The following is a 14,476-nucleotide window of genomic DNA, read 5'->3' on the forward strand; positions in this document are numbered from 1 at the left end:
AATGCACTTACACTTGCTTCCAATGTCTACATCAAATTATCCCAGTTTTTTTTGTTATTATTATTTACGTTTTATTATAAAGAGAAAAAAAACGGCTGACGACTTCATATTTACAGGGCAGCGTTAGACGTCTGAATAATTCTAGGCACAAAAAGTAGTGACTACGTTGTTATTTATAGTAAATAGTATATCATAGATTGTCTATAGATTTTATTAAAATTTAAAACCGCTTTCTTTGTTCTATCCCGACAGTTGATAATAATTATTATCATTTATTTAATCATTATTAATAATATTTGCTGCGCTTATTTTTTCTGGCAGTAATTTGTCGTGGACGTGAAAGCGGTTTAATTAATTCAATCCAACTTTTTTATATACACTTCTTTTTATAAATATATTCAGACGACCTACGACACTGATCAATTCTAAATAAAAATAATAGTAATAATAATAATAATAAAACGTTATTACATTCGTTGTTGGCGGCGGCGATTATTATAATCATCTTGACTAAATAAACTTGTCACAGCCAGTGGAATCACGTGGACACGCAACAGATTATAATTACAATTATTTAGATATAAACTGATTGCAATTCCACAGTTAAAAAAAAAAAAAAAAAAAATTAATTAACACATTGACAGAAAAAAATTTTTTCAAAAAAATCCTCGAGTTTATAAACTGACAGACAATTCTCGACTATAATTAGTTCGATAGCGTCTAGTAGAATGGCTTCTATAATTATAATACAAAAATAGTTTTATATATTTTAATAAATCAATATCAATATAATAGACTATTGACAGCCGAGAACACTCATATTTAAATTATTATAAAACTCGAGGACAAGTGTGACAAAATCTTTTGTCTCGTACATTTTGAGAAACTTAAACTTTGTATCAGTTATATTATATATTTATATATATATGTATATCTATTTATATAGAGTTGATGCGATTTTCAATAATATCGAAGTAACAAATACAAAAGCCAACGTAACACTTGAGAATTTCTATAATTCTAAACTATTGGCTTTGACGTTTCTTATCATCATCAGCATCATCATCAGTTTACTGCCGTGCTCCTTAAAGTTCATAAGAGGAAACAACGGCTATGCTTTTCACAGCAAGTACGACCGTCATCACACCGGCTGACGATAGATAATGTTCATTACGACAGAACATTATATTTGTTAACTTTATCCAGCTGTTTAGTTTCTTTACTTTATTTATCCTAAGAACGTATGGACGATGTGCTCGAAGATGAAGACACAAAGCGGTTCAGCTTGCTGTCTATTATTATTTCATCCCCATTTCTTATGTTGTATCGGTACAGCTGCTTATTAGGATACAGCATTTCCTCTGGCCCGTATTGTAATTTCATTACCTATTTATTTTATTTATTATTAATTATTAATAATCAATTATTTTTATTCATACTGTAAAAAATTTGCGGAGTAAATGCAGATTAAATCTGGAGTGAATGCGAGCGGATGACTGTTTATTTATTTAATCTCCTCGGTGTGAAATTTACTCCGAGGAGTTTATTTTAATATTCAAAAGAATGCGGATTTCACTCCGAATTCACTCCCAATTTTTTACAGTGTAGGAGCCGTTCATAAAATACCTCACGTAAAATTTTACCTTTTTATCCCCCCCCCCTCTTCATTACACTGTCATATTTTTTGCGATCCCCATATAAATATTGCGTCAATAATGGACCCTCCCCAATGATTTTTTATTGTAACAAAAATCAAATTTTAAAAAACCGGGAAAAAAATTTGAAAAATTGATGAGAGAACATCAATCCCCCCTGTCGCATCTTGTCTCAATAAGCGACATCCCCTTCCCCCATAATTGCAAACGTATTTTATGAACTGCCGCTTATTAAAAAAAAAAAAAAAATTACCTGATCAACATAAAAAAGTCTCATTCTATTGGCAGGAATTTTAACCATTGACTCCAATTTAGTCTTTAATTCAAAGACAGTTCTGTAAACATCAACACACCGAACCTGAAATAATAATATAATTAAAATACCGGAAATGACATTAATTAGTAGTAAGTAAATAATAAACAAACTTCAACGAGATCGCCGTAGGTAAACTTGACTTTTACACGTTTTTCTGGTGTGAGGTCAACATTAACCAGCGGATCCAATTTCCCATGAATGCCGACCAACTCAGCATACCTTGAAAAAATAAAAAAAAAATAGCAGCCATTAATTACTGATCATATGACACCAACACGGCCTTGTTTAATTACAACAATTAATAAAAACCTTTCAGGTCTATCTGCTTCCGGTTTGTCCATGTAGTACCGAATAAATGCTCGCTCGGCGTCCTCGCGTTCCTGCGAAGAAATAACCCCGCCGCCATTAAGTGTTTCTACATTTGGAAGTCGTGCTATCAGCAGTTGTCTTCTCTCGTGCTCTGTGTACTCTCGAGGACTCTAAGTAAAAGATAATTAAGTAATAAACTTTAAAACTTTTAATTATAAAGATAAATTGAAGTTTGTTGTTTACCTCAAAAAGCGGGCAGCCTTGCATTCTAAGAGATTTCAGAGCGGGAAATCTTGCGAGTCGCTCAACGTCATCCCAAGTTGACAGTAATGTGCCATTGACATTGAGGAATCTCAACATCCTAAATGGATCATGTGATGATGGAATTTTGTTTCCACTCTCACACTCACTCTCACTTCTGTTGTACGAAGTGCAATTTTCTTGACCGAATATTTTTTCGGGTGTTTTCAATCTGTCGCCATTTTCTTTAGGCTCCGTTTCTTCTTCCATCATAAAACCTGCGGGTAAATTTTCGTTCTCGTCTTCTTTAGTCTGTTCAGAAAATGCTGGTATTGCTTGAGACGATGAATTTCTTTCATCATAATTACGATTTTCTTCGGCGAGTGCCAGTGATCTCAGAGGACACTCAGCAAGAACAAGACTTTCAAGATTTGGGAATGAGTAACCAAGTTTACAAATTTCCGACCAACTTTCAACAGGATTGCCTGTAAAATGTAATTTTTTCAATGACTTATTTATATTTTCAGGCTTACGATGATCCAAGTCGACAGTCTTAAATTCATTTAATGATAAATGTAATTCTTCCAAATTAAGAAGCAGTCTAACTAAATCTTGAACAGTTGCCCATGAAATTCTTGTGCCATTCAGTACAAGATTACGCAATGATTCATATTTGCCGTGTTTAACTTCCAATGCCTCGGCTAAACTATTAAAACTCAAGTTAACAAATTTTATTTTTGGCATGTGCTCTAGTATACCAAACACTTCATCCCATTGTGATAATTTGTTTTGGGCCAAATCTAGTTCTTCGACATTCTTGCATTTATTGCGTAATTTTTCAGCGTCATTACCAGCGCACTCGATATCGCAGTCTTGTAATACTAGTAAGGCTGGTACTGTGTGACGTGGTGATTTTTTTGGAATAAATATACTGACAGATAGAGCTGCATTTTTTGGTGATCCTGATAATTCTGTTTCTTCATCGGTCAAGCTACATTCAGAGCAATCTCCAGCTGTGCTCCCGTACTTCAACTCCAGAGCCTCTAGGAGCGATGGCATCTTTAGAGCATTCTAAAAAAAAAAAAAAAAAGAAAATTTATTAATCAAATATTCAAGTGAATTTTCTTACATTTGATAAATTGTTTAAATATTTAAAAAACAAATTTTGAATGAATGTTACACAAAATTTTTATTAAAATATAATTTAATTAAACAAATATGATCATTTTTCAAAAGTTTTTATTACAAACAAAATGGAGGATATCAAAAATTAAAATGGCTGACATTTGAATTAAAAATGGCGGCTGAAAATACAATTTCCTATTAAGACAAAAAAAAAATTCAAGATAATTTTAAAAATCTCCCACATAAATATAACTAAAAAAATAATAAACAAAGAAAATGCCCTTGATAGAAATTGAAGGATAAATTGTTCCAAGCATCAGAACTTGAAGGAAAAATAAAAACAATAATAAATAAAATGGTAAAACGTCGAGGGCAACAACATTGGAGACATTAAGTATAAAGAAAGAACGAGATGAAAGAGATACAGAATCTTGTCTGACCATATTGGCTAAGGTCGGAGCATTGTCTTTTTTTTCAGATACAAACCGGTATAGCAGTTCCCTCGAGCTTATTCGCTGATCTAGCTGAGCTAAAATACTACATCCACGACTATTCAACTACTTATTCACCCGTTCCCTACATACATACATACATACATACATATAACTATCCGATCGTATCACTACCACAAGCTCATCATATTCTACTAGCATTGAATAAAGCACGTGTGAGTGATCCCGGCTGGGTTTCGCGCCCACGCGACATGCGAAAACTTCTACACATAAGTTATTACAGTGTGTTAACTTACTACACATGCATACATATACACATACATACATACATGTACAATCTAAGCCTAGGAAAATCCCAACCGGTTAATTCTGGTTAAGAAATAAACGAACTTTGTCATTCAGCCAGTGAATGCTCAATAATATAATATTTCATAACAGTTTATTATTATTGGTAATAATCATTTTTTAATATATTTTCCTTTCATATACACTGTAAAAAGAGTGGTGTTGAAAATGGACTAAATTTAACATCCGGTGTTAAATCGATGTAAAAAAAACTCCATGTATAGAAATTAGAAAAAAAAAATATAAAAATGTAATGAATATTATCTGGAGGAAATTTAAATTTTGCTATGTACTTATTTAAATAATTATTTATGTTATTCGTAATTTATTTAAAAATTACACAATTTTACACCCAACATTTTAATCAGCAATAATTTAATTATTTAATAAAAGTACTGTTTAACTGTATGATACTGAAGTTAGTCGACGTCCGATAATTTTTGGATTTTTTTTATAAAGTATAAAAAAAAAAATATTTGAAAAAATTGCACTTATAGTTTTTTAAATTTTCAACATGTGCATATTTTTATTTTTTTTATAAATTGAATTGTTGAAAAAAAATCTGGCTTGTTAATTGTCTGCTAATTTTAAGATCATTTAACTGTAGTGATCGAGTAAGTAAAAATATTCACAAAGTTAAATATTTTAACACCTCAAAATTTTTTCAACACTAATAAATAATATTCAAACTGACGGTGGTTATTTTAACACCGCTTTCGGTGTTGAAATTTAACACCGAAAATTTTAACACCTACACCGCTTGGTCTTACCCCGGTTTTTTTTAGTTTACAATTAAATTGATTATTTTTTTGAATACTTGCAATGAATTATAACATTTTACATCAAAAAATCACTTTGCTGGTTTGTAGAAATGGCTCATGAATCATTAATACATTGATCAATTTAAATAAAATAATTTCTAACAAAAAAAGTATAATATTAAAACGCAATTCTATTTAATAAAGAATGTTAATCCTATGGTTATTGTTGTTGTAAATACTGTGAAAAATGAAATTCAGGGTGGGAATAAATCGTGGGTACCGCCTGTAGGATTTGAAATAATGTGGCCAGGAGGTCACGATCCTTTTCAGATCTTCAAGGTTACATGTATATATTGATTATTAAATTAAATATACATAAATACATATTTTTCTAGCTCTTTGTTCTCATTCCGAGCATCCTTATAATATTTTATTCAGTAACCCACTCTACTCTCAAGACTCAAGAGCGCGATCTATCGCGACGTTGTACCAGAAATAGACAAAAGTAACATGTGGTTAAATTACTTTAGTTAAAAATTTAAGAGTTCGATGTACGTTTTTAAACCGTATTACGTCAGATGAGTTAAACCACGCCAGCAAAACTAATCTACCACCGTACTTTGGCAAGTTGCCTATAATTTACGTTTCTTTAATTCGTTTAGTCGTAACAACTTTTTTTTTTATTCTTTCAGCCTTTTTACATCTCCAGCTTCTTATTTAAGAGGATCGAGAGGACTTTCCACAGTGTGATTATTCAGTAACGCCAGGGAAAGCCTCTCTCAAATTTCCCAGGTCGTTGAATACCAGACGAGGCGTTTCCTTTGATATAACGAGACATAGAAAAGGTATTCATTTTTTATTTATACTAAAACTTTATTCAACACTCTTATTTATTTACATATTTGTTTGTAAATATCTAGAAGTTAAAAAATCCACAGAAAAGTAGAATTTTTTGGCGCGAAAAAAATTTTGCATTATGAGTTAAATACAAAAATTTTATGGGGATTAAAAAAAATGGAGATGGTCCAGAAATGGGGCTCCACCTACTTTTGACATTAAGATGTCTCCTATTTGACATTTTTTTTTTTTAAATTCTAAAAAAAAGTTTTTCCACAATTTTGTTGATTTTTAAAATTTTCAAATAGCGATAACTAATAGAAATATTGGTTTTTTTTGAAATTTTTTTTTCCTTATCAATACACCGAGGAGTAAAACTTTACAAAAAAATATCAAAAAAATCCTGATACAAGTATTTCTATGGCCAAAAGTAGGGAGAGACCCACTTCTAGACCAGTACCGAAAAAATTTCTACCGCGAAAAATTTTTGTTTTCAATTCGTAATGCGAAAAATTTCTAGGGGCGAGCAAAAAATTTTTGCACCAAGAAATCCTTTTTTTCTATGCAAGTATATTGAATTGTCCAGTGATCGGCCTAATTGTCCAATACTGTACGTTCAGCTTCGACAACCTGGTCATTGTTTTATCGATCGTTATAAAAAAAGGCACTGGTACTTGTTTTTTATTATATTTGCATGTACATAGAAAGAATATTGTGAAGGTAGTTAGTGACTTGCACCTCTCGACATGCACGTACACTTAACTGTCTGTACGTAACGTCGGGCAATCAGTTCAACGGCCATACCACGCGAAATTAACTTTCTCCAGGCATTTTGCTTTTGCTTTACTACTGTAGTATACTATTATAATGCATACAACACTATGGCCATATTCTTAGTATTTTATACTACTATCATAGCAAAACTACATCTAGTTGCATATATATACTGTGCAGTATGTAGTTGTAGTTGAAGTTGAATATATAGATACTAGTGCGCAACATATCGCTGTATATAATGGTATAGAACTATAGAGAAGCTAATGTAATGTAAGAGGGAAGCCTCTGTGCTCTGTACTTTAAAGTAAAGAGAACCCGTGGCGTACATTGCTCCGAGTTATAGGCACATTAGAATCGTGACAGCGACTCCTTGTTCATGCTGCGCGCCATTTAATGCATCGGGTGACGCGAAAGTATACATCGTCATAAAGACGAGAGTTTTACAAAAGTCTATAATAATTATAAGTAAATAAATAATAATATATGTACATACATTAAATTTTATATTTATATAACCACTTTTACTAAAATAAATTACGCCATTTAGGAATTAATCGACAAAGTTTATATTTTGTAATTAATGTGGGAGCGTTACAAAAAATAGTAGATTTTTTTTTATTATTTATGATACTGAAGTTTGCCGACGTCTAATAATTTAAAGAATTTTTTAGAAACGATAAATTATAAGAATAAAATATTTTTTTTAAAAATTGCACCTATGGCTTTTTTAATTTTCTACATGTGCATATTTTTAGTTTTTCTTTTTTTTTTGTAGTTGATGTCAGAAAAAAAAACGAAAATTGATAATTGTCTACTAACTTATGAGTGTGAATGTAGTAAACATAAGACAATTTATAACTTTGAAATAAATAAAGAAATTAATTAAAATAATGAAATTTAAAAAAATGCGCATATAGATTTTTGATTTATCTAAAAATGCATTTTTTAATTTTTACTCTAGCTAAATTTTATCCATTTTTTTCTAGAATTTAAAAAATTTACAATTGTCTGCTTGTCACATTCACACTAACTTCAGAATCATTAATATTTATAAAAATATTTTATGATTAACTTTTCAAGGTTCACGATTTTTAATTTAATTATTTATAAATAGGCTCGGTAGGTCATCGGGAGCGTTTGTAAAATTAAAAATAAATCTATTTAACCCGTCCTTGAAAAATATAAATAAAATAAACTACAAAGTGTACATTTTATAACAGCCAGTAAATTTATAAAATAATTATTTGAACGGTCAATTAGCCATTATCAACATTTGTACCCGTAAACTGGTGACAGGTGCGTCAAGTTACGCTTCATCGGGCATTTATTTTCTCACATGTGCGAATTTAGTGTCCCGAACAAACGAATACTCCTGTACACACAAGTCCTGGCTATCACCGCTGTACAAAATCTAAAACCCACTAGTTTTTTTATTCCCAATTGACAGAAACTTTAGACCGTACATTTTCCGGTCGTTTTTTACTATTCTATTTTTTTTTTTTTTTTTTTTTTTATTTACTCATCTGAGTTTCTTTCTCTATCATTTCTGTTGTATCTATTTAATTATTTGTTTATCTATTTATTTTTTTGTTGCTTTGAAGTATAAAACGGATATCAGCAATTTTCCACGCTGCCATAGGGAGATTTATCGATGCCCACTTATGCAATTAGCTGTCATGCAACCGACATTTCTCTTTCTCCTGTTCTCTATACAACTGATAATTAAATTCTATCATTACTTTTTTTATTTTTCACAGCGATTATTATTATTGTTGTTTTAACCGAGCATTCGTTCCACCTTTTTTTCCTTATAGTTAATAAACTCAGACTTTATCGTTCTTTTTACAATCGTTTTTTTTTTTTTTTATTTTTATTATTTTATTTTATAGATAAAAACAAAACGTTATCAATCTTTTGCGTCGCAACATTTATAAAAAAAATAATTGATAAATTATTTCTGTCTATTTTATTTTTAGTCAATCGTATAGTAAACAAACATTAATACCGTCGACGTAACAACGTTTAGAACGATATTGGGCCAGTTATTTATATCTATATGAACCATTACGTCGAAAATTTAAAATTAATCATCGGATTTATTTTTAATCGATACTTAAAAAAAATTCCATTGATTTTAAAATGAAAATTCAAATAAAAATGAATGAAAAAATGAAAATTATAAACAAAAAAAAGCATTCGCATTACGAAATGTAAAAATAAAATAATTGTAAGCATGACTAGGTCAGTTGAATAGCAGCTTCTGCATCTCACATGTGAAGCTGGTATGAGTTTAGCTGATACATCATCAACGCCAACACAACACGTTTTACTCTACTCAATTCTCTGTATAGCAGACGAATCTTGACGGATAGATGGGAGAGAATAGAGAAGCCTTCAAGTCTAATTGCAACAACTAGTTGGTTGCATGGTTGCTTGCATTTCATCCCAAAGGTCGAGATACCCGAGCCAACGAGCTAAAACTTAGCAACCAGTCCAATCACTCTCTTGTCTATGCTATGTAACAATGCACCGATAAATTAACAGTGAAGACTTCATCTAATAATTTAAACAAAATTAATTATACATTTTTTTATGTGATCCTGAAGTTAGCAGGCAATTTATAATTTTCGGATTTTTTTTTTTCAGCAAATCAATTACGAAAAAAAAAAACTAAAAATATGCACTTGTAGAAAATTTAAAAAACTACAGGTGCATTTTTTCCAAATATTTTTTTTTTATAATTTATCGTTTAGAAAAAAATCACTATCATTTAAAAATATGATCCTGAAGTGAGAAGACAATTAAAAATTGTCGGTTTTTTTTTTTTCAACAAATTAATTACGAAAAAAAAAAAAAACGAAAAATATGCACATGTAGAAAATTTTAAAATCTATAAGTGCATTTTTTTATATTTAGAAAAATCTAAAAATGATCAGATGTCGGCTAACTTTATTATAGTTATTTTACATCCAGTCTATTTTATTTTTCCCGCCAATTAATTAGATTTTAAATAATTTAGCTGACCTAAATCTTTGTACTCAGGAAAACAAATTTTATATAAACATCAAGGTCAGGTTGGTCGAAATAGAGCTGGAGACAGTGACCTATTTGTGTCAAATTATATATGTAACTCGATTCAGCACACAAGTTATTTGGTGACCTAGTCACTAAATAATCATGTGTGTGTTTGCGTTGATTCATTTTTATTTACAAATACAACAGAGTAGTAAAATATTATTTTATTGCTCTTTGTTGCTGCTGATGTTATTTATTTCTTTATACTTAATAGAGATAGTTACTAAAAAAAAAGATAAAAAACACATTTAGATACAAAAAAAGTTAAATTGTACGGAAAACCAGTGACGTATGGACATTTCATACAGAATAGAAGTTACTGCGCACAATATTACCAACACTCGAGTTACTCATTTCCAAGGCTATAGATTATCTTTCTCTCTTTATATTACTTAAATACATACATATACATTTATATATGTATTTTCTTAACTTGCGTAGCGTATTCTGTTCCTTTGTTCAATTTACCGACACACAAATACTTAATTCTGTCTCTCGCTCGCTCATTTTATTCGCGATGAACCTGAGAAATAAAACGTGCATATGAATTTTTTATTGCAGAGATGAGTTGAGGTGATATATCATATATGTATATGGTAAAATACAGTATGTATTTGTAGCAATAGCGTACAAAGATGTGGGGAAATATATCGGAGTAAATCAAAGAATAAAAATAATAAACCCGGATATATTATATGCGATTTATCATCTATCAAATCTCTTATTTCATTATTACAAATTAATGTTATCAATTTACTTACTTAAAAAAAAAAAAAAAATAGTTTTTATAGTAAAAAAAAAAATTTGTATTCCAATTGACGTAGAATAATATGAAATTGACGTCTAATAATTGTTTATAGTTTGTTTTATAAATGATAAATTACAAAAAAAATAATATTTTAAAAAATTGCACTTAGAGATTTTTTAATTTTCTACACATGCATATTATTAGTTTTTTTTTTTTGTAATTAATTTGTTGGTAAAAAAATCGGACAATTGTTAATTGTCGACTAATGTCGTCTAATAATTTTTGGATTTTTTTTTTAAACAATAAATTATAAAAAAAAAATATTTAAACAAATTGCATATGTAGTTTTTAAAATTTTCTAGATGTGCATATTTTTAGTTTTTTTTTTTTTGTAATTAATTTGTTGGTAAAAAAATCGGACAGTTGTTAATTGTCGACTAACGTCGTCTAATAATTTTCGGATTTTTTTTTAAACGATAAATTATAAAAAAAAAAATATTTGAACAAATTGCACATGTAGTTTTTAAAATTTTCTAGATGTGCATATTTTTAGTTTTTTTTTTTTGCAACTGATTTGTTTTTAAATTGATAAAAAAAATTAAGCAATAAATTAGTAAATATATTTCTACAGAGCGCAATGGCCTCTTTTTTTAGTCTTATAACTTTTATATTATTAAAACTCTCGCTTTCATATGTGCTTGCATCTAAATAACCGTGGCGGGCAATTGTAATTTGAGTGCGCGCTTTCGAAATAAATGTGTATCATACACGAGAATAAAATGAAACGATAGATAGATACGGGTGTTGTTTTACGAAAGCCAATGCTCCATTGGCCTTGGGAGTCCTCCGTTACGCCGACTGATCCTGGTTACTCAGTATAAATACGCATCCTTCAATGCCCATATCGATAATTATTAATTATTAAATCTTCTTTTAAATCAACCCATTTTTCAACTTTTAATTTAAATTTAAATTTAAATACACATCAGTCATTTATTGCCGACTATAAACAATGAAAATAAAAATTCCTTTTTTTTTTTTTAAATAAATATAATGCAATGCAATGTAATAACAAAATGAAAGAACAATGAATAATAAATTCATAAACAATAAACCGCAAAGTCTTGACTAATCAAAATTTAAATTATTATTTATTGAAACTATTTGACACGAAGTAGAAAGGAATAAATGCCGTAATTCATTACTTTCATTTTATATTATTACAAAAACAAGTACAATTCAACTACTGCACTGACAACTAAATCTCTCTTTACAAATAATAAATTTTTAAAATGCGTGACGAAATAAATAAATAAGTTAGTAAATATATTTTTTTAATTTATGTTAATAACCAAGTTATTAATTAGACTATTAGTTTTTTTTATAATTTATTTAAATTATCTACTTTTATTTAGTCAAAAAAAATTTATATTTTTACATGAAAAAAATTAAAAATTTGTGTTTCTACTTTTTCTGACGTAACTACAGAACTTATTTTTCGCGGTGTCAAATTTGAATAAAATTTTTTCTAGTCAATTGAATTAAAATCACATTTTAAAATTTAAAATTCATTGTTTTATATTATTCTGCCATATATTTATTACTGCATAGCTTTTAATAATTCCAGTATCGACTATAGAATTTACAGTTTTATATTCGGAGCGATATATTTACCCTATAAAAGAATCCATATGAGAATCTAGCCTAGATTCTTATATGGATTTCCACATGGCTTTGAATGGATTCCCATATAGTTTCCTATAGAAATCTAGTATAGATTCATATATTCGTGTCAATAACTAGACAGAAATCCAGATACTTTGGATTCTATAGAAATTACTTAAATAGAAACCCAGATGTCTATATCAAAGTTCTTTTATGGGAATCCAGGTACCCATAGTTTCTTATAGGAATTCAGATACCCATAGTTTCCTTCATGGATTCTTATTTTAAATCCAACCACTTCTATATTAATTCCTATAGATTCTTACATGCATATATTTTCCTTTATGTATTCCTATGGGTTCCCATACAATCCCACATGGATTTTTTAGGCAGTGTACTAATCTCCTAATCAAACTATAATTTTAAATAAATGTTTTTTTTTTTTAATAAAATTTTTTAATACCATTAAATAATAATACTAATAATAGTGAGTGTGAATGTAGCAGATATATGAGACAAATTTTGAATTACAAATAAAGAAATAAAATAATAAGAAATATAAAAATAAAAAAAATTCATATGCTTATTTTCAAATTTCATAAATGCGCGTTTTTTAAATTTTATTTGATTTACATTTAAATTTTATTCACTTATTTCAAAATTTTTTAAATTTTAAATTGTCAGCTGCATTTACACTCATTAATAACAACAACAACAATAATAATAATAATAATAATAATAATAATAATAATAATAATAAAAATAATAAAAATAATAATAATAATAATAATAATAATAATAATAATAAATAAAAGTGAGTATAATTAAATTTGAATACGTAAGGGGTAGAAATCTCACCTCTATCAATATAATAACGCAATACCATAACCCAATATATAATAATATGCCACAATAATTTGTGTAATGATTATAAATCACAATACAATGATAATAATCACACACAGTAACCTTACATAACAATATTTTCCACTGAACTTGGTGTATGAGCTAATCACTCATGCAAAACTTTAATTTAACGCGCTCTCAGACATTTTAAATAATAACCACATGTCAATCCTACAACACAATCCAACAATTACAATACAACAACAACGACAAATAAAAAATACTCTGCATAGTAATTTTATTATTATTACTATTAATTTTTTTTTATCCAGGAAACAAAGAAAACTACCCTCTATCGAACCGAGCTCCAAGTTACTGTTCTCGAGTTCGAGAATCGATAGAATTTTTTATATAAAAAGAGAACAGACAGACCTTCATATATTTTATATATCTGTTATAAAAAAACATTACCTTTTTATAATTATAAATATTTTTTTTTTGAATTTGACAGGTCAAGGATTTTAAAAGTCCAAACATTCTCTTAAAAAAAATAAATATGTATGAATATACATATGTATGAGTACTCACTGTTTATAACGATTTAAAATATCCCTCGTTGTATTTAGTAACTTAATGTATCAACACTAATATATTTAATATTAAATATATTAATATAACTGAATACTAATTTAATAAAATTCAAATGTGATTTAAATCGCGCTCTAAATTGATTTATTTTTTTTTTAAATGTCAGCTTGACATTTGCTGGTTACTTTTTGACGTTTGATAAATAAAATATAAAAACGTATAATTAAACGCTGGGAAAAATATTATAGTATAGTTTAGTTTTTATAAATTTAGTAAAATGTAATAGAGTATAAATAAAACGGAGATACGAACAAATTAAAGCGTTTAGTTTGCCGTCCACCGTTCAACTGACGCTTTGTTTAGTAAACAGAAACAGCTGAGTTGAACTGAAGGTTTTATTACGAGTTAGATTATAAAGAACATTCATGTGATATCGAGAACATGGAGGTGGTAGCAAATTAAGTTTAATGTCGGTTTCATCTTTACCGGCTGTTGTATAAATTGGATAGAAACAAAAAACGAAAAAATTCATTGATTAGGAATCATCTAAATAATTAAACAAGTAATTTTTAAATTCAATGATTTATTACATAAAACTTGTGATTTTTAAATAAAATATCGACATCTTCAGTCGAAAATTTTAGTTTTTAGTTTTTTCTGTCATTCAAAAATTTTTTTTTAGTAGAAGAGGTCAAGGCTTTGAAAAAAATTTTTTTTAGTAAATTATTAAAAAAGAT

General features: G+C 28.5%; 1 protein-coding gene across 1 annotated transcript; it reads right to left on the reverse strand.

The window, feature by feature from the left end:
• Window positions 1–640: 640 nt before the first annotated feature.
• On the reverse strand, window positions 641–14,097 carry LOC103568129 (tubulin-specific chaperone cofactor E-like protein). The gene is made up of 6 exons (XM_008544845.3): window positions 13,740–14,097; window positions 2,524–3,591; window positions 2,281–2,450; window positions 2,082–2,190; window positions 1,909–2,013; window positions 641–1,386 (listed from the first exon to the last, which is right to left on the reverse strand). Exons 2-6 carry the CDS (start codon window positions 3,577–3,579, stop codon window positions 1,234–1,236), a joined length of 1,593 nt encoding a protein of 530 aa, XP_008543067.1. The 5' UTR covers window positions 3,580–3,591; window positions 13,740–14,097; the 3' UTR covers window positions 641–1,233.
• Between the last annotated feature and the right edge of the window lie 379 nt (window positions 14,098–14,476).

This window comes from Microplitis demolitor, chromosome 4, assembly GCF_026212275.2.
Source record: "Microplitis demolitor isolate Queensland-Clemson2020A chromosome 4, iyMicDemo2.1a, whole genome shotgun sequence".
NCBI classification, from domain to species: domain Eukaryota; kingdom Metazoa; phylum Arthropoda; class Insecta; order Hymenoptera; family Braconidae; genus Microplitis; species Microplitis demolitor.

Coding starts and splice junctions, on each gene's coding strand:
- LOC103568129 (XM_008544845.3), bottom strand. CDS start 3,579: ATGCCATCGCTCCTAGAGGCTCTGGAGTTGAAGTACGGGAGCACAGCT. Junction 2,014..2,081: donor CCTACGGCGATCTCGTTGAA/GTTTGTTTATTA, acceptor TTATTATTTCAG/GTTCGGTGTGTTGATGTTTA. Junction 1,387..1,908: donor GACTTTTTTATGTTGATCAG/GTAATTTTTTTT, acceptor TAAAATAAATAG/GTAATGAAATTACAATACGG.